The sequence below is a fragment of the Myotis myotis genome, unplaced genomic scaffold (genome assembly GCF_014108235.1).
Source record: "Myotis myotis isolate mMyoMyo1 unplaced genomic scaffold, mMyoMyo1.p scaffold_m19_p_38, whole genome shotgun sequence".
Taxonomy (NCBI): domain Eukaryota; kingdom Metazoa; phylum Chordata; class Mammalia; order Chiroptera; family Vespertilionidae; genus Myotis; species Myotis myotis.
In genome coordinates this window covers 1135363-1155953 of record NW_023416344.1, presented here as the reverse complement: position 1 = coordinate 1155953, position 20591 = coordinate 1135363, and the positions used below count along the sequence as shown (strand labels likewise).

General features: G+C 55.8%; 1 protein-coding gene across 9 annotated transcripts in view; it reads left to right on the top strand.

Moving 5' to 3' along the window:
* ARHGAP39 (Rho GTPase activating protein 39) overlaps positions 1–20591 on the top strand; it is a 40581-nt gene that overhangs the window by 4476 nt on the left and 15514 nt on the right. For 3 of the 9 annotated variants that reach the window (XR_004966779.1, XM_036303700.1, XM_036303694.1), the window contains exons 1-4: positions 13055–13842; positions 15344–15784; positions 16188–16271; positions 18828–20199. Coding sequence is in view for 8 of the 9 variants with exons in the window: in XM_036303700.1 (XP_036159593.1) it covers positions 13733–13842; positions 15344–15784; positions 16188–16271; positions 18828–20199 (2007 nt within the window). In the remaining variant the exon portion in view is untranslated. Of the gene's footprint in view, positions 1–13030; positions 13843–15343; positions 15785–16187; positions 16272–18827; positions 20200–20591 lie in introns of those variants that run through there. The other 6 variants (XM_036303701.1, XM_036303699.1, XM_036303703.1 and 3 more) reach the window with 5 other exon arrangements.

The following is a 20591-nucleotide window of genomic DNA, read 5'->3' as shown; positions in this document are numbered from 1 at the left end:
AGTAGGTGTGAGAGGTGGCTCTTGCCACGTGTTACACTGCATGCAGTAGGTGTTAGTTCCCCTGCCTGTCTTTATAAATAAAGTTTTGTTGAAGCCTTCGCTTTTATTGTCTGTGGGTGCTTTGGCAGAACTGACTAGTTGAAACAGAAACTGGTGTCGGAACAAAGATAAGAAGTTGGGTTATGAGTGGTTTGTGGGGTTAGAAGGTTGTGTAAGGAATAGGAGGAAATAAGGATTATAATGTGAGTCTGAATTCAGGGGAAAGACTTTAGATTGTAACCATCTAGCTAATGGGGGCAGGGCAAGTCCTGAAAAAATGGATTAGGAACATCGACCTGACAGGAGTGAGCAGGACAGGTTGGAGAAGGGAGAGATTTGGTTCAGGGAGTTAATTGGACAGCTTTCTCAGCAGGAGGCCGAGGTGACAAATTACCCAACGTTTCACTGGCTCACAACAGCAGGTTTACGTCTTGCTCACGTTTCATTTGCTTGTGGCTTTTCTCTGGGAGCCCATTCATGGGTCTGGGGCCAGCCCTTGTTTGGATCATGGCATTCTTATGGCAGAGTGGCAGAAACGGTGTCTCTTCAAGCTTCAGCTTACAGCTCAGGTTCCATGGGCCAAAGCCGGTCACCTGCCCCAGCCCACCAGGGGAGGGGACGGACGCTCTTTCCCTCTCCCGTAAATAGGCAGGCATCCCCTGGCACTGCGGAGGATGTGCACCCTCCTGTGGGGAGCGGCTGAGCAAACAGTTGGAGACAATACTGTGGACCCCTTCCTCCCACCGCACCCAGAGAAAACAAGCCTGTTCCATGCTCTGAGCCATCTCAGGGGACTGGGGGGAGAGGAGGTGCCAGCCAGCCCTCCCTGCTCAGCCTGGGGCACTGGAGCCAGCCTCCTTCAGGCTCCTCAGACCCTGCATTCTCCACTTCTGGCATCTGGTGCTTGGGGACCTTGGGGACTGGCATCTGCTTGGTAGCTACCTGAAAGCTTGGCATCTGGGCATTCCCCTGACGGCCACGGCCCATTGCTCTGGGGGTTGCTCTTTGTACCTCCCAAGTAGTTACCAACCTATCATTCCCCTGTCACCAGGGGCCACTGCCAAGCAGGGGCTGCACCAGGTCCCGTCTGCACGATGGCCACGCCTCTGTCTTCCACAGCGCTGCGCAGGGGGGCTGGGGGGGTGCAGAGTTGTGGTTCTCACTCAGGGGTGGTTTGTCTGAGACATTTGTCACTGTCCCGACTGGGAGAGGTGCCCCTGACGTCGGCTGCATGAGGCCAGGTGCTGCTCAGCAGCCTGGTGCACAGGAGGCCCGTGGCCTGTGTGTGGGCCCAGGAGCAGGTCCCGAGCCCGTCCTGGAGACCGCACCCCTCCTTCCTGGCTCCCGTGCTCTGCTCTCCAGCCGCTTGCACCAGCCACGCCCTGCTCCTGTTCCTTCCTCACCCCAGAAAAGCAAAGCTCAGGGGCCCCTTCAGCTCCTCTGACCCTCCTGGGGCTTGTCCTAGCAGGAGCCCTTCCTGGTCCCCCCCTCAGCCCAGAAGTTCTCCTGCCTCCCAGGGCATCTGAGCCGGGCCGTGGTCCCTGCACAGCCATCAGGCGTCTGTGCATGTGCTAAATAGATTAAAATTGCACGCTGAATGGGTAAAAGAAGAAATGGGGGCCAGGAAAAGGCTGTTGCAGAAGGGGAGGTGGCACCCCCATGTGCAGAAGTCAGCACCAGGCACCTCTGTCTGCTTTTGGTCTCCCCTGCCATGGCTGCCTGGCAGCCAGTGCACTGTGAACCACCACCACCTTGTCCAGCCTCACAGCAACCTGCTGTCCATTCCAGCCCAACCCGCTCACTCCCTGTGTGCTGGCCACTACCTCAGTGCCCAGGCCCATGAGTATGGCCATCTGGGCTCGTCTGTGGGCGTAGGAAGACAATCATGGTTTAGCCCAGTGGTTTTCTAGGTGCATTCAACATAGACGGGCACACAAATGGGGTTTCCAGAGTCTTGGTGGGAAGAGGCTTTACCAGGAAGCGTGGTGAGAGTTTGGCCGTGTAGCTTCTAGGCCGGGTCCATGGCGGGGAGGGGGGCTTGACTGTCATCACCAGCAGGCTGTGGTCTGTCAGAGCTGCAGCTCACGCCTCTGTTCAAAGCGTTGTGGAGTTTTCAGCTAAAGTCAGGCCCCGTACCCACCACAGTGCCCCTGCCCATGACCCGTGTGGTGGTGTCTCCCTAAACCAGTTCTGGCATGTGTAGGCCTGCTGCACGTTTCAGAGCAGCGGCTCTGGGCATGTCCCCAGGCCACCACCCCGTCCTGTACCTGCCTCCCACCTGCTCAGCCCATCCCCCACTCCTGTCTCCAGGCCACCCATGCCCTCTCCTCCCCTCAGTCACCTCTGCTAGTTCATCTCAGCCTGGCTCCCCTCTTCTGCCTGTAAACACACGGATTAGGGAAAGTGGAGTTTCTGTTATATGCTGATTTCTTCTAAACTTGTATCCAAAGCTCAGACCTCTTCCTGAGCCACCAAGGCGACTTGCTGCTGGGCCTGCAGAGGTGTGCCTGTGGTAGCCTCCCCTCCACAGGGCCCTACAGCCCTGCCTGGCCCCGCCCTTGGACTGCCCTGTGCTCTGTCCTCCAGTCCTCCTCATGCCTGTCACTGGGTGGTCACCTGTGTGCCTGCAGGACTCACCTGCTAGGGGCTGCGCATGGGGTGCAGTGAGAGGGCCACCACATGGACAGAGGATGCTGCCCCCATGCAGCAGGTGACACGCAGGCTCTGAGGCAGGCATACTGTAGGTGTTAGAGGTGGCTCTTGCTGGGGGTTACATACTGCACACAGTAGGTGTCAGAGGTGGCTCTTGCTGGGGGTTACATACTGCACACAGTAGGTGTCAGAGGTGGCTCTTGCCACGCGTTACATGGCACACAGTAGGTGTCAGAGGTGGTTCTTGCCACGCGTTACACGGCACACAGTAGGTGTCAGAGGTGGTTCTTGCCACGCGTTACACGGCACACAGTAGGTGTCAGAGGTGGTTCTTGCCACGCGTTACACGGCACACAGTAGGTGTCAGAGGTGGTTCTTGCTGGGGGTTACATACTGCACACAGTAGGTGTCAGAGGTGGTTCTTGCTAGGGGTTACATACTGCATACAGTAGGTGTCAGAGGTGGTTCTTGCTGGGGGTTACATACTGCACACAGTAGGTGTCAGAGGTGGTTCTTGCTGGGGGTTACATACTGCACACAGTAGGTGTTACAGGTGGTTCTTGCTGGGGGTTACACTGCATACAGTAGGTGTCAGAGGTGGTTCTTGCTGGGGGTTACACTGCATACAGTAGGTGTCAGAGGTGGTTCTTGCTGGGGGTTACATACTGCACACAGTAGGTGTCAGAGGTGGTTCTTGCTAGGGGTTACATACTGCATACAGTAGGTGTCAGAGGTGGTTCTTGCTGGGAGTTACATACTGCACACAGTAGGTGTCAGAGGTGGTTCTTGCTGGGGGTTACATACTGCACACAGTAGGTGTTACAGGTGGTTCTTGCTGGGGGTTACACTGCATACAGTAGGTGTCAGAGGTGGTTCTTGCTGGGGGTTACACTGCACACAGTAGGTGTCAGAGGTGGTTCTTGCTGGGGGTTACACTGCACACAGTAGGTGTCAGAGGTGGTTCTTGCTGGGGGTTACATACTGCACACAGTAGGTGTTTGTACGGCTCTTGCCGTGCGTTACACTGTGTGCAGTAGGTGTCAGACGCGAGTCTCTGTGGGCACTTTGAAGGGTAAGGGGTCGTGCTCCAGTTCAAGCCAGATGCTGCCCCTCCACTGTCTGCGTGGTGACTTGTGGGGTGATGCTGTTACCCACACAGAAGGCTGTCTCTTGTGGCTTATTCTCCAGCCCCCGACAGGTCGTCATGCCCTGCACACCAGTGCAGACACCACCCTGACATGCGCATGGCTGACCTGCTGTTCACCACGTAGGGCAGTGTTGTGGTCAGCAGACCAGGTCCGTGCGGGGAGACTGCGTGGAGCTCTGCGTGCGCGGCGGGGCCTGGGCTCCCTGGGATGGCAGCCGCAGCCTCCCGTGCTTGTGACGCGTGGTTGTCTGTCAGCCTTCTGGTCCCCGAGGCGGCTGCTGCTTCTTTCTGAAGCCGGCACCCACACCCCTCCCTTTCCCCTCAGCAGGCGGGAGTATTGACAGCAGCTGACCAGCGGGCCTGCCTCGCGTGGGCTCGCGTGTGGCTTGTCTGCAAGCGCGTGCGTGTGCGTGTGCATGTGGACACGGACAGGGGCTGGGCAGCCCATCCTTGGACTTTTGTTGAGAACTCATTTTAGGCCCTGGTATGTGGTCAGTTTTCAGGAATGTTCCGTGGATGGTGCGCAAGGATCTGAGCCCTGCGTGCCCCCAAGAGGAAGCCGAGCCCCTCTCCTGCCCTAGAGGTTCTGCCCGCGCTCGCCTCCTCGGCTGGGTGGCCTGTTTGAGCAGCCGCGTTCCTGGAGCTGCACCAGCTTTGTCGTCGGGGTAGCTTGTGCCTTCCTGTCGTTCAGAACCCCACATCCTTATGTTTCCAGTGTGTTGGGTATAAAATGCGTGTCGGGGCTTTAAACATCTGGTCTGACAGTGTTTGTCTCCTTGTTGTTTCGTGAGGTTCTCTCTGAGTCCATTTCTGCCATCTCTGTACTCTGCGTGTCCTGTCATTTGGGACAGGTTGCTTTTTTCCTCCTTTCTTAACTTGTTTTTAATTGTTTCTCTTTCCTTCTCTCTTTTTTCTCCTCTGCTAGATTGGGATTCATTCCTCGGCTTCATAGGGGCCGCCACCCCAGATGTTTTCCCACGCAGAATTCATGTATCAGAATCTAAACTCAACTGTTATTTTTACTTTTCTCAAAACAATTCAGAGACCTTAGGACACTGATTGTGGTGACCTCCGTCCTGCCCCAGGCCTGACCCCTGTGTGCCACTCCTGCCTGGCTCTCCCTGGTGCCTGCAGCTTGACTCTGGCCCGTCCCAGGCTCTGTCCTCGCTACTGCGTTCAGGCTGCATGGACCCTCCAAGGCTGCTGCTGGCCAGGCCTCATGCCGACTCCTGGTTTCCCTTCGTGTTTGCCCTCTGAGGTTCTGAACTATCCTCCCAACTCATCGACAGATTTAACATTTTTAAAAAATAGTTTAAACTCTCATATTGTTTGTTTGTTCTTTCTTAGAGGCTGGTCAAAGCTTTCCCGTCACTATTGTGGCAGAAGTGGGCACATTTGCTCCCAGGTGTTTATCGCCAGCAGGTGCTGAGGGCTCCCACTGCTGCTCTGGCCCTCCCATCGCCTGGCCGCGCTCGGCCTGCCCTTCCGGTGAAATGTTTCTCAGATTCATCAACAGTTTTCTGGAAACTCCAGCAAGTAACCAGGAGCCCTCCTCCCCACTCCCCCCAAGGCAGCAGTGGCTCCCCTCAGACCCACTGCGGACACAGGGTGCAGCCCCCCAACCCCCGAGGCCCTGCTGTGCCCGGGGCCCTGTGCAGACCCAGCGTCCCCACCTGGGACTGTGTTTCCTGATGTTTTATGCCCTGCTTTTATTGTATTAAAAGTTTGTTTTGTTTTACTTTCTTCTGGTGTAGATGAACCTTTCAGGTGAGAACAGCTCTGTAACTGCCCATCAAATTGACCTGCCTGTGTGGTTTTCACTCAAAAATGGCCTTCTCTGCCTGTGAAACACTGAGCATGCTTCAGTCCCCCGGCTCCGGCCCTCCGCCCTTCGTGCTCTCAGGGTCTGCTCTTGAGTCTGCATCTGAAAACAACTTCATTTCACTCCTCTTCCTGAAAGGGAGCCTCCCTGGGCTCAGTTCAGACCAGACAAGGGTCCTCAAACTACGGCCCGCGGGCCACATGCAAATACAAATAGTGTATTTGTTCCCGTTTTGTTTTTTTACTTCAAAATAAGATATGTGCAGTGTGCATAGGAATTTGTTCATGGTTTTTTTTTTAAACTATAGTCCGGCCCTCCAGCGGTCTGAGGGACAGTGAACTGGCCCCCTGTTTAAAAAGTTTGAGGACCCCTGGACCAGACCTTCCGTGGCTTCTCACACCACTCCCACCCAAGCCCCACGCCCCAGCGAGCAATGAGTTGCCTCTTCCGTGGGCTCTGCTCGGCTGCGTGGGTGTATATGTTCATGGAAATCATCAAACTGCGCTTGAAAAATGTCTGCTGGCCTTTCACCTGGGGGATGGGACCTCCTGGGGCCCTGGGCTGTGTTCTGGAGCCCTGCCTTCCCGAGCGCCAGACCTCCCACAGGATGCGAGGGTCCAGCCTCCTGGAGGTGGCCCCTGCCTCTGGCAGGTGCTGTTCACTGTTCCAGTTGCTCACCCCCACCCGAGGGCTCTGTGGCTGAGGCAGGGAGTCTCAGGATACCCTGTCATGCATTGGCCCCTTCCCTTCCCTCCAGTCACTCTCTCCTCCAGGTCATGGGTGTGGAAGGAGCTCACGGAGAGGTCAGAGGCCGGGCCAGGTGCAGGGTGGCCACGTGGTGGGGCATGTGCCCGAGGGAGTAAGGAGCAGCAGGGAGGAGGGCCGCTCCGGACTCTGTCAGGCCTACACATATGCCCACACAGGGTGGCACCATGCTCTCATGTGCTCATATATACACACGTGTCCACACACACGGTCAGCACCACCCAGTGTCTGCAGGCGGACCTGCCAGCCTGTGGGTAGGAGGGTATGGGGCTGCCCTGGGGACAGGACAGGACAGGGCTGGGGTGGGTGCTCACACTCAGGACTGAGGAGTGGGCACAGTGGCCCCGGCTGCGGGAGGGGCACCACCCTGTTCCAGGAGCAGATTGCCGCTTCCTGGGCCGGGGCCCCCTCCACACAGGCCCGCGAGCAGCACAGAGCTTATTCTGTTCCGGCGCCCGCGTGGGAAGTTGGCATCAAGGCTCTTCTCACCCACTCACAACTGGAACTTTCCCACCACGGGGATGGGATGGCAAGAGGCCCGGATGGTGACTAGGGGTCCCTCAAACATGGTGTGTAGGTGCCGGCATCTTGCCCTGTTCTGGGTGTGTTCGTCACCTGCTGGCCGACCTGCTATCCCACTGAAGCTCAGTGTTGGCACAGGCTGGTGTGGCCAGGCCGTGGCCCTGCACCGCTCCCGGCTCACGTGTGGGACGAGGACTGAGGCTGGGGCAGGGGACCCCAGGAACCCCAGGTGGGAAGAGTCCACAGAGGTGCTGTGCCTGCAGCTCTTGGGAGCAGGGCAGGTGTCACGCCGAGTGGATTTCCCGCGTATTCACTGCCCGTGGTGCCCAGTGACTCTTGGGGCTGCGAGGTCCTCAGTGGGCGCCGAGCCCCATTTCTTCACACTGGTACCTGGTTCTGGGGCTGCCCACCTCCCCTTGTGGGGCATGTCACCCAAGGCCCGGGTCCCCACGGGGCAGCCTTGGCTGTGGGGTGGGTGGGGAAGGCTGAGTGCTGGGGGCTGAGCCCTCAGGGCTGCTCCGCTGTGTTGTCCATCCGAGAGGCCTGGGCTGGGGTGACTTTCAAGGTGACAGGCCTCCTTCAAGTGAGGGGTCGTCTGCAAGGAGCATTTGGGGGCGTTGGCCAGGACAGAGTGCAGGGCCCTCCTCAGCTTCCTTTCCCAGGAAATAGGCAGCAAACCCACCCCAGGAGGCTGTGATGTGAGTTCTGTTTTTTTTTTTTAATATATTTTATTGATTTTTTACAGAGAGGAAGGGAGAGAGATAGAGAGTTAGAAACATCGAAGAGAGAGAAACATCGATCAGCCGCCTCCTGCACATCTCCTACTGGGGATGTGCCCACAACCCAGGTACATGCCCTTGTCCGGAATCGAACCTGGTACCTTTCAGTCCGCAGGCCGACCCTCTATCCACTGAGCCAAACCAGTTTCGGCATGAGTTCTGTTTTAAAGACTCATACAAGATACTGAGCAAGGAGAGGGGAGGGAAGGAGCAGGCGTTGTCTCCCCAATGGGACCCCCGGGAGCCTGGCGGGCTGCCCCCCACCTGCAGACAGGTGAGAAGTGACCTGGAAACAGCTGAGAACTGGAGAAATGTAGGCTTGAGGACTTTTTGAGAAAAGTATGACCACTGATAGAAATTAAAAACTATTTTATTGCCCTAGCTGGTGTGGCTCAGTGGATATAGCGTCAGCCTGTGGACCAAAGGGTCCCGGGTTCTATTCTGGTCAAGGGCATGTACCTTGGTTTCAGGCTCCTCCCCGGCCATGCCCTGGTCAGGGCTCATGCAGGAGGCAGCCAATCGATGTGTTTCTCTCACACTGATGGTTCTCTCTGTCTGTCCCTCTCTCTTCCACTCTCTCTCAAAATTCAATGGAAAAATATCCTCGGGTAAAGATTAGCAACAACAAAAAATAATAATAATAATGAAATAAAAAATATTTAAAAAAACTTTTATTGAAAATGCAATTTTAAAACTAAGTGCAGAGGACAAAAGCAGAGCATAAAACTACAGAGAGCAAACAGGCTGAAAGCAGGGGAGAAATGTGCACAAGCAGAGGCTCCGTTCCCCCTGTTGCGAAGCACAGGTTCCGCCCTCTTCAGATCCCGAGGCCAGGTGTCCTGGGCCGGAAGGTGGGCCAGGCTGCCTTCTCTGTGTTTTCAGTTTCACTGTTTAAGACTTTTCTTCTTTTCCTTGAGACCCCGCATTTTCTCCTTTTAGCAGCTGTGGCCTGGGGCAGGGCCGACCTGCTGGTGCCCTGTGGCCTGAGTGTGTCCCCCTTCCTCTCTTAACCTTTTTCATTCGAAAGGAGACTTCTGTTAAGAGATCAGCCAGTGATTCATTTAGTGTTTGTTGATTCACTGAGCAAAAGTTTAGGCACTGGGAATGCAGTTGTAAGCAGAGTCATTACCTTAGTTTCAGATGTTAAACCATCACAGTGAGGTTTCAGTAATAAGAACATCTTCTGTCGCAAGGTGCTGCTGGCTCTCCTTCCCCTGGGACCAGGTCCTCTGTCCCGGGTCTGAGATCACCGAGCTGCCCACAGCGCCCCTGCCGAAGCCCCCGCTTTGCCACGTAAGGTGGGGCGGGTGTAGCAGCATGGAGACCTCTGACCCTCAAGGCACTGGAAGGGGTGGCAGGGGTGTGTGTGGGCACAGCCTTGCAGGCTGAGAGTGCTGCCCCTCTGCCATGGAGCCTGCCACTGCTGCTCTCGTGTCTCCGAGCCCAGTGGGCAGCGCCGTGCTGCTGGAGGGGCGGCTGTCCCTGCTCGCGACCAGCTTCTCGCTCTGACAACTCGCATATTTTGTTCTTGGTCCCACCGCGACCCCTGGTGCCGTTTAGCTGGCAAGGGAAGTTCAGGAAGGCAGGGACGGTGGGGGCTTGGCCATGGCCCAGTGGTTGGGTGGTGGGGGGAGGGGGGGGCGGTCCTGACTGCCTGTCCTGTGACCTTAGGCGCCAGGCAGCAGCCAAGCTCCATCCCTGAGGTGGCAGCTTTCCGAGTGCTTCAGAGACAACGCCACCATCACCATCAGATTCACTTTCTGCCCCATGATGTGGTTCCACACACGCGTCCTTCCTCTGTGGGGTGGCCCAGGAAGGTTTGGAAGCTGATGTTAACCTGCGAGCTGATTCCATGACTTGATGGACTGGGCCACAGCTGTAGCGGTTAGGGCGGTCATCCTGTGGAGCAGGGGACCGGAGATGCCAGCCGCCCTGCCTGGCAGAATGGGGCATTGTGCCTGCTGCTCAGAGCCCAGCCTGCAGACGTGGGACTCAGAGCACTCATTGTTCACATGGGGAAACTTGGGAAAACAGCAGTGAGAGAGGCACTTGGGCCTTCTGGAAGCCATGGCTGAGTCAACACTTGTTTATTCACTGAAATGAACAACAAGAATGAAAAATAGGGAACAAGATTTAAGTCAGAGAAGGATGTCAGCCAGCTGGGAGGAGTGAGGCCTGAGCCTTGAGGGGACGGAGTTTGCGCTGAACAAAGAGGACTTTTAGGGGGACCAGTGGAACGTGGACTTGACAGAAGGGGCTTGTGGCCTGGTGGGCGTGGAGAATGGGGCATGGTGCCTGGAGAAGGTGCGCTGCCAGAGGAAGGCGGGTGCTCCTCCTGCATTTCTGTAAGACCCCACTGGGGAAATGGGGAGAAGATGGGAAACCCAACTTGCTGTGGAGCTGCCGACCGTTGGCCGAGACGAGGGTCTCTGTGGCCTGGGCCGCGGCTCCCATGGACTTACATGGACTTACTCGCCGACTAGCAAGGGTTGGGTCCGGGCTAGAGTTAGTGGGCAGGGCCAAGGTCACTCTGAAGGAGCTGTTGCTGGGGAGTCGCCCTCCTCCCGCCCACCTGGCAGCACCAGCCGTCACCGTGACCGAGGCCCTGACGGCCCGTCAGAAACCCTCGCACCTCGCTTGCTGGCCCCTGAGGGGATGGGGTGCTGCTGTGCGGCAGGCGGAGAGCAGGCCTGCGGGGCAGCCAGCCTGGCAGAGCAGGAGGCAGCTGCCCGCCTTCCTGAGAGTCCGGCCCTGGGGCTCACCCGGGAGGCGCAGGGCATTGTGTCTTCCGTTTGAGCCGGGTTGCTGTCTCTTGCAACCAAAAAATGCCCTAATAGACCAGAAACTCGTTTTCAGAGCAGAGCCTGTAAGAAAACTTGGCAATAGAGCCTTCTGGGACAACACGCCTGATTTCAGTCTGTCTGACTCTTGTCTCTTTCCTTAGGGAGGAGCAGTAATCAGGGGCAGCCAGGGACCCTTAGGTAGACACTAGAGGAAGCGAAGAAAAGAGGCAACGGGTGCAATGGAACGGCTGGCGAGATGTTTAGAAGAAGATTAGCCCAGGAAACAGAAGGAAATTTTTTTTTAATATTTTATTGATTTTTTACAGAGAGGAAGAGAGAGGGATAGAGAGTTAGAAACATCGATGAGAGAGAAACATCGATCAGCTGCCTTCTGCACACCCCCTACTGGGGATGTGCCTGCAACCAAGGTACATGCCCTTGACTGGAATCGAACCTGGGACCTTTCAGTCCATAGGCCGACGCTCTATCCACTGAGCCAAACTGGTTAGGGCAGAAGGAAATTTTTGATAGAACTGTCTCTGCACCAAAAACACTCAAAACATATAAAGAGAGAAGAGCTCTAAGAAAAGACAAAATTAATCAAAGGAGAGAATGTGAGAAAACTAAGAAAGAAAAAACAAAAACATTCCAAACTTGAGTGCCCAGTTAGCAACAGCAGGTGACAGGGTGGCCGTGGCTGAAAAGGAATTGGTCCTCAGAGGACAGGCTGCTCAGAAGAACTTGCTGCGTTGAAACAGCAGACAAAAATGTGATTAGAGCGAAGACCAGGGCGGGTAGAGGAAGGGACACAAAAGCACACAGCTTCCCAGGGTAAAATTCAGTCTCTGGCATCCAATAAAAAATGACTAGGCATGGAAAGAAACAGGAAAATACAACTCATAATGTAATGAAAAGTCAAACAAAACTGACTTATATGATAGGCTGTGTAGACAAGGTCCTTAAAGGAATTATAATTGCATTCCATAAGTTCAAAAACTAAGGGAAACATTAGACCCATTAAGTACAGACAGGTGAAGTAAAGACAGTTAACTAAAAATTAAATCCAAGTTAGACTTCTAGAGTTTAAACTAAACTGTCTGAATGCAAGCACACTAGATGGGATTAGCAGCAGAATAGGCATTGCAGAAGCAAAGATGAGTGAACTTGAAAACAAAACAGTAAGACTGATCCACGCTAAAACAAGGAGAGGAAAAGTACTTTTAAACAAACAAGAGCAGGAAAGAACATGATGGAAATGTGGGACAGCTGGCAGAGGGCTGACGTCTGTGCAATTGGAGTTCCCAAAAGGGAGGGACAGAAAAACTATTTGGTGAAACCTAGATCAAAGTCTCAACAAATCCTAAGCACAAGAAATGTTAATAAAATTATACAAGGCCGCCCTAACCGGTTTGGCTCAGTGGATAGAGCGTCGGCCTGTGGACTGAAGGGTCCCAGGTTCACTTCTGGCCAAGGGCATGTACCTGGGTTGCGGGCACATCCCCAGTAGGGGGTGTGCAGGAGGCAGCCGATCGATGTTTCTAACTCTCTATCCCTCTCCTTTCCTCTCTGTAAAAAAATCAATAAAATACATTTTTTTAAAAATTACACAAGGCCTATCATAATCAAATTGCTCAAAATTAGCAATGAAAAGTCTTATAGTTTGATTTTTAAATTTCTTTTTTGTTTTAATTTTTTATTTCTTTTTAAAAAACAATAACATTTAATTCTTAATATATGTATTTTTAATTTTTTACATACACTTTTTATTGATTTCAGAGAGGAAGGGAGGTGGAGAGAAAGAAACATCAACGATGAGAGAGAATCATTGATTGGCTGCCTCCTGCACACCCCCTACTGAGGATCGAGCCCCAGCAACCTGGGCATGTGCCCTGACTGGGAATTGAACTGTGACCTCCTGGTTCGTAAATCCTCACTCAACCATTGAGCCACACTGGCCGGGCAGGTTTTTCTGATTAAGATACCTGTACCTACTGTAAGACCACAAAGATTATTGTCTACATTTTTCCTAAAGGCCTTTTTGTTTTACTTTTAACATTTAGATCTACAGTTTATCTGGAATTGAGTTTTGGGTCAAGATTTGCCCCCCTCCCGCCCCCAGCCTATGTTTGTATGTAGTCAACACTTTTGAGAAGTCCACTCTTTGTTATGAATCAGCTGCATCAAAAATTCTGGAGCATTGCCCTGTCGGGCTGCGCCATGTGCTTCACCCATGTTGTCACCATAGTGCCCTGCCTGACGCCCGAGGGCACTACATCTGAGAGGCAGTGGGCAGCTTTCCTGGGGACAGCTCATGAGGGGGTCTGGGTACCTTCTCATGGGCTGGCAAGGTCTGGGTCCCGGCTGGGGCTCGGGGGCAGGGCCCAGGGACCTGAGAAACTGGCTCAGGACTGGGAGTTCCTCACTCTCACCAGCGCTCTGGGCTGTTACTGGCTCCAAAACCCCAAGGTCTAATAACATGTTTTCTGACTGTATGTGCTTAGACAGCAGTGCTCTCTTGCAGGGTGGCACCTTCCCTAGTGGTGCTGAAGGGGCATCCCGATGATCCGCTGACTGTCCGCGGGGTCACGGGGAGAGGCTGCGATGTCCCAGGCGCAGGACTGCGACTGCGAGAGCCATCATGCTGGCCTGCCGGAGCCTCGGGGCGCGGGGCCGAGCACCAGGTGAGGGAAGCCACTGCGGGGCTAGGCCACCAGAGGACTGGCTCCGTGAGGGGCGTCGAGGCTGACCTGCGCTTGCTTCTGAGTGTGCCCTCTTCCCGTGGAAGCCTAGCCCAGAGGCATAGCCCCCACTTTGTCCCCTGGATGCAAGACAGAGGGAGAGGTTTTCCTCACGCAAGTGGACACGGCTGCCTGGGCCAGACACTCTGCAGGCCCTGATGCTGGGCCCAATCCCTGTGCCCTCTCTGGGCATCGATCCACCCCAAGGCAGGTAGCTGTAGCTCATCATTTTTCTTTTTTCTTTCATTTTTAGTTTTCTAATTTTTAACTTTGTCTGGAAATAATGGCACACTTACAGAAAAGTTGCAAGAACAGGAATGTGTCCTCTGAACAGATTCACCTTTTGTGACCATTGTGTCCTCTTCCACCCTCCACCCTTGACACGCATCGTCCAGGGCGGGCCCCAGATGTCATGGCCAGTGTTGGCACACGTCGCCCAGGGAGGTGTCACCATGAGTAAACCTGACCCTTTAGAGAAGACCTAAATGAGTGGACACACCGTGGTTGGGCGTGAGACCGAGTCATCACAAAGGCTTCTGTTTTCCCCTGGGATAGATCGTGTGAAGGTGCCAACAGAGTGTGTGAGAGTTGACAGGTGATTCCACAATTCATAGGGAACACAGGGTCAAGAATAGCCTGCATGTGACTGAAGAAACAGGATGTGGGGTCTGGGTAATGCTGCACCCAGTACACAGCCAGTGCTGTTCAGACACTGGTGCTGGTCAGGGGAGGCTGGGCCAGTGAGCCAGCAGGAGCTCAGACACAGGTGCCCTGCCACACCCGTCATGGGGACCCCTGGCTGTCCATGTGGGGAGAATTAGGTTTCGCATCGTAAACAAAAGTCAGGTAGATTAAGAATTTCATGAAATTCATGAAAGGCAAAGCTGTAAAACTTTGCAAGTCAACTTAGAATATTTTTGACCTAGAAATAGGGAAGATTTCTTAAACACAATAGACAGGAGAAATTATGAAGAAAAAGATTTATAAATTCAACTATGTTACAAGCGTTTCATCAAAAGTCAATGTACTATAAAGAGAGTGAAAAGACAAGCCTCAAGCTTTTTTTAAAATATAGTTTTATTGATTTCAGAGAGGAAGGGAGAGGGAGAGAAACATCAGTGATCAGAGAGAATCATTGATCGGCTGCCTCCCGCACGCCCCCCACTGGGGATGAACCTGCAACCCGGGCCTGTGCCCTTGACTGGAATTGAACCAGGGACCCTTTAGTCCTCAGGCCGATGCTCTATCCATTAAGCCAAACCAGCCAGGGCAGCAGGAGTTTTATTAAAAAAAATCTTTTAAGCCCGGCCAGCATTGCTGAGGATTGAGGACGGACCTATGAACCAGGGCTTGATTACGAAAGTAAGCGATCTGTAACATCGTGGAAAACTCGGAGAGTACAGCAAAATAGAAAAGTGTTGGGAGCAGCTGAGCTCCTGCTCCCCGTGTGTCATCACTTTGGCTCCGATGCACTGATGACAATTCTCAGAAACAAGAAGGAAAGGAAAGGTGGCCGACACATGGCAGTCTCTGTTACAAGACGCCCAGGACGGAGCCCTGCCTCCCGCACGGAAGGGAGAGGAGCAGGGGAGCAGGGCACAGTGGTGGCCAGCAGCTGGCGATGGTGCCGCAGGCAGAGTCCACGGTGCTGAAGCAGTGGGCCCAGCGATGGCGAGAGGCAGCAGCTCCCACCGCACTCCAGCCCGGAGGGGGCCGCAATGTGAAGCCGGGAGCCTGGCCCCTGGGCTGTGGACCTGCCGTCACTGGCCTGCCGTCCTGCCAGACCTTGACCCTCCGGTGCTTGGGGTGCTAACAGGGGAGGCTGGAGGAAGGCCATCTTTCCAGCTTTTTTATCATCTGAAATTGTTTCTGTGATGGTCTGGTTGTGTGCCCCCCACGTTGAACGTGACGAGGAGACACTGGTAAGCTTCAGGAAGGTCTTGTGGTACAAGGACGGCTGTCTAGCATTTGAAGCTCCGTGGTGAGGGAGTGCCCCCTGCAGGCGCGCCCAGTGGGTGGGTGCTCCATGGTGCTGGGGGCGGGGACGGGGCTGGGGCGGGGCGCCTGCCCACGCGCTCACGCTGGCTCTTTCCCAGGTTGGAATGGGTGGAGATCATCGAGCCGCGCACGCGCGAGCGCATGTACGCCAACCTGGTCACCGGTGAGTGCGTGTGGGACCCGCCCGCGGGCGTCCGCATCAAGCGCACCAGCGAGAACCAGTGGTGGGAGCTCTTCGACCCCAACACGTCGCGATTCTACTACTACAGCGCCACCACGCAGCGCACCGTGTGGCACCGGCCGCAGGGCTGCGACATCATCCCCCTGGCCAAGCTGCAGACACTGAAGCAGAACACGGAGTCCCCTCGCGCCTCCGCGGACAACAGCCCTGGGCGTGGCAGCAGCCTCAGCCGCGATGGCAGCACCAGCTCCTCCCTGGACCCCGAGCCAGACCCTGGGGAGAAGGCACAGGAGCCGCTGGGGAGAAGCCGGCAGATGGCCTTTGGGGCGGCAAAGGAGGAAAGTGGCAGGTGGGGCAGGTGAGGGGCCCGCAGGGCAGGTGGGGGCTGGCTGGGTTTCACCAGGGACAGTGGAAACCTGGAGACCTGACTTGCACAGTGGGGTCCGTCTTGCTCATCTGAGGACGATGGCAATGCCTGGAAGGGAAGGGCCGGTGGCACAGGCAGATTCTGTGCGTTTGGGCCCTGCACAGCTGGCGGGTGCTCCTGCATGGTGGGGGAAGGTGGGCTGCACAGGGGTCAGATCAGGGGGAAAAAATACTCATTTGCCCTGGTGAAGGGGACAGCTTTGTGGGCAGGAGCCAGGGCACTGGGGTCCCCCCTGAGAAACACAGGGTGACACACACTCGGCGGGAAGGCTGCTGTTTTAAATGCAGCCCATTTCTCATGCTCACGGCCTTGGTTTCATTTTGCTGCCTTTCAGTTCTTCCCCACCAGGAGTGTTTCCTGAGAAGGACTATGAGGTTTACCGGGATTACAGTGCAGACGGCCAGCTTCTCCACTACAGGTAGAGACCGCTGTCTCAGGCTTGGCCCTGTCTCCTGGCGGAGGGTGGTTTTCCTGGCTGCTCTCGGGTGAGCTGGGAAAGAGCTGGCTCAGCAGGAAGCACCCAGTGGCTGTGCGTGGCGGGGCCGCCGGTGCAGGGCAGAGGCCTCCGAGCGGCCTCAGGTTCCTGTGGCAGCTTTTGGTTCTAGGAGAACCTTGCCCCGGCCCACCTTGGGGATCATGGGGGCCACTGGCCAAGCACCGAAGCACCTGAGCATGTGGTCTTCCTGGGAGCTCCCGGCCGTGCACCACACACTCCCAGGTGAAGGGGCACCTTGGCTTCAGTTGCAGGGAAGGGCGCTTGGGCCTCTCTTGGCCCTGGGTTTGACCTTGCAGGCTGTTGGAAGGTTCTGGAAATGACACTTGGGACCCAGGGGTGGCAGCAGCCATTATGCTGGGTGGGGCCATTCCTTGGCCAGGCTGCAGCAGGAGTCTCCTGCCCCAGCTGTGGGGGTCCAGGTGGGTGTGTGCCTGTGGGTGGCCTGGGTGCCCCAGCACAGACCAGGAGTGACCCCAGTGCTGGGGAGGAATTTGAAGGCCTGAGGGGCCTTTGCTCCAGCAGTTTGAATGATTGAGCTCAGAAGTGGTAACCGGCTTGGTACTTCAACAGCCAGGAGGGGATATGAGCCAACCCTGGGCCCAGCCATGTGGCTGTGTGACCACGAGCATATGTCCAGCCTCCTTGTGCCTCTGTCCTCGTCAGTAACGCGGGTGTGGGAGGCTGGCTGGTGGGCCTCTGTGTTGTGGCAGTGCCGCCGTCACGCCGTAATGACCAAATGCCAAAAGGTGCAGGGGATCCAACCTTAAAAGGAATACGGGGCCGAGAGACTGAAGAAAGAGGCGGACAACTCCAGAACTAAAATGTATTAAGGAGCTGACAGACAGCAGCTGAGTCCTGGGTCTCTGCACCCAAAGGGGATGTGGGTGTGATACATGTGGCCTCCAGGAACACAGAGCTGTAGACCACATGTTAGGACATAAAACAAGTCTCTGCAAGTTCAAGAAGATGGAACTCCTATCAAGCATCTTCTCAGATCACAGTGGAATGAAATTAGTAATCAACTACAGTAAAAATTTCCTAAAACATTCCAACATATGGAGGGTAAATAGCATGTTATTAAGCAATTAGAGGCCCACCGTGTGAAATCGCGAGAGACCCAGACCCGGTGCCTCGGGGTCCCAGCGTCAAGTCCCCGCCCACCTGTGCACACCTCGGCTGCACACACAGCCCCGCCCACCCACGTGTGCCTCGCCCACCTTGAAGACAGTTGTGGATGGCGATAAGACTAGTTTCCTGCCCTCACCTTTCCTTCTCAGGAGCACTTACATTGACCTTCGTTGGAAGATGAGATCTGAACGGAGCAACACTTGTTCCCGTGAAGAAATCATATGACATCCAGCAGGTGCCTTTTGGCATTTGGTCGTTAAGGCGTGACAGCGGCACGGCCATGGGATTTTTATAATAGTGACGAATGGGTGACCAATGAGATCAAAAAGAAATAAAAACCTTCCTGGAAACAAATGAAAATGAACACACAACCACCCAAAATATCTGGGACATAGCAAAAGCAGTCCTGAGAGGCCTACCTCAAAAACAAGAAAAAATAATACAGTGGGGCCTTGACTTGAGTTTAATTCGTTCCGTGATGGAGCTCGTAACTCAAATTACTCGTATGTCAAATCTTAAAGTGAACGAGTGAGACACGTGATGCTGGGCTGATGTTGTGGTGTTCACTGTGACGTTCGCTGTGCCAACTAGCGGTGGGATATCTGAAGCTGGCTCGTAACCCGAATTTTAGCTCGCAACTCAAAGCAAAAAATCGGCCGAGAGACAGCTCATATCTCGAAAAACTCGTTAGTCGGGACACTCGTAAGTCAAGGCCCCACTGTACTAAACTGTTTAACCCTACAACTTAAAGAAAGAGAACAACAAGAAAAGTCCAGAGTAAGTAGAAGGGAGGAAATAATAAAGATTAGAGCAAAAATAAATGACATAGAGACTAAAAACCAGTACAAAAGACCAATGAAACCAATAGCTGGTTCTTTGAATAGATAAACAAGATTGATGAACCATTAGCCATGCTCATCAGGAAACAAAAAGAAAACCCAAATAAATAAAATCAGAAGCAAAAGCAGTGATGTAACAGCTGACACCACAGAAACACAAAGGGTTGTGAGGAAACGCCATGAACGGCTGACTCCACAGGCCTCTGGGAGGGCTGCTCCACTCTCTGTTCTGACAGTGCTGTGTGTGGTGCTGGGCCGGGGCCCTCGCAGGGAGTGTCAGGATGTTGTCCAATTGGGAACCTGGGGGAGCTCCCTGCAGGACATCTACAGGGAGCCCCTCCTGTAAGGACCAGGCCCCCACCGGGGGAGGGGGCATGAGGAGGAGGAAGAGAAATGACCAGGGTGGGTGGGTGACGGTCCAGGCTGGCAGCAGGGCCAGACTTCCACCTCCACCAGTAGCCTGTGCACCCCAGTGCCTCCTCCAGGTAACCTGTGCCTGTCCCTCCCCCAGGACCTCCTCCCTCCGGTGGAACTCGGGCACCAAGGAGCGCATGCTCATCAAAGTTGCTGACCGGGAGCCCAGCTTCCTCTCCCCACAGGGCAACGGGTATCCCCTGGACAGCCAGCCTGGGGGCCGCCCCCGCAGACCCTCAGGTGGGCAGCACTCACCCAGCCTGCAGACATTTGCCCCGGACGCAGACAGCTCAGTCTTCTTCCCAGAGCGGAGGCCATCGCCCTTCCTGAAGAGGTCCGAGCTGGGGAGCTGCTCCCCACTGCTGGCCCAGCCCCGCAAGCCAACCTGCGACTCACAGCCCTCCTCCCCGCGCTATGCCTACGAGCCCCCCCTCTACGAGGAGCCCCCCATCGAATTCCAGGCCCCCATCTACGATGAGCCCCCCATGGACGTGCAGTATGAGGCCGGCAGTGCCTGCCAGGGTGGCTCCCCCCAGCGCTCTCCGGGCCGGAAGCCCGCGCCCTTCCCCCAGTCGCCCAAGCCTGCCTCTGCCTCCCCATTCCAGCAGCTGGTGCTCACCCGGCAGAGGTGCCCAGAGCGCTTCCTGAGCCTGGAGTACAGCCCTGCAGGGAAGGAGTATGTGCGGCAGCTGGTGTACGTGGAGCAGGCCGGCTCAGGCCCCAGGCTGCGGGCAGGCCCGCGGCACAAGTACACGCCCAACCCTGGTGGGGGGTCCCTCTCGCTACAGCCCAGCCCCTGCCTGCTGCGGGACCAGCGCCTGGGGGTCACGTCCGGGGACTACAGCAGCATGGAGGGCCCTGAGCTGCGGCACGCCCCTCCACCCTCGCCGCTCCCCCAGGCCCAGGATGATGCCATGTCCTGGTCCAGCCAGCAGGACACCATGTCCTCCACAGGCTACTCCCCAGGCACACGCAAGAGAAAGAGCAGGAACCCCTCTCTGTGCCATGCCCCCAGTGCCTCGTCCACCGATAGCCCTGGGGACCTTGACCTGCTCCCACAGTCCCTGGCTGAGGAGCGGCCCAAGTGTGGGCCCAGCCTGGCCCCAAAGCACATGGAGGCCAAGACAGGCGAGGCAGACGGGGCACGGGGTGGGGCCGAACCCTTCCTGGCACAGGCGAGGCTGGCCTGGGAGGCGCAGCAGGCCCACTTCCACATGAAGCAGAGGGGAAGCTGGGACTCTCAGCAGGACGGCTCAGGCTACGAGAGTGATGGGGCCGTGCCACTCCCCATGCCCGGGCCTGTGGTGCGCGCCTTCAGCGAGGATGAGGCCTTGGCCCAGCAGGAGAGCAGCAGGCACTGGCAGAGGGGCGCCTTGGAGAGGCTCGCCTTCCCCCAGATCCTGCTCGAGAAAAGCGTCTCTGTGCAGACCAACCTGGCTTCACCCGAACCCTACCTCCACCCCTCACAGGTATGAACAGCTGGCAGGCAGGGGTGGGTCGCTCACTGTTGCTGGCAGCCAGGTGGACCGGTAGCAGATACCTCCAAGGACTCGCCCAGGGCAGGCCTCCCTCACCTCCATTCCTGGTGAGGCCCACCAGGGTGCTGGCAGGTCACCTGGGCCAGAGGCCATGCCCTGATTCCAGGCCATGGATGCAGAGGAGATGGACAGGCATGCCAATCCTCTGAGCCTGAGCCTCTTTCTCCCACCTGTGAACGGCTGTCAGGTGAGGGGCAGTGCAGGTGGGGTGTCAGGCACTCCTCGGGTGACTCAGAGCCCTTCCTGCACAGGCCCCCACACCAGGGAGCCTGACACCAACCCTGGGGCCGATGCGCTCAGCCAGGCCAGTCGCCCCAGGACCT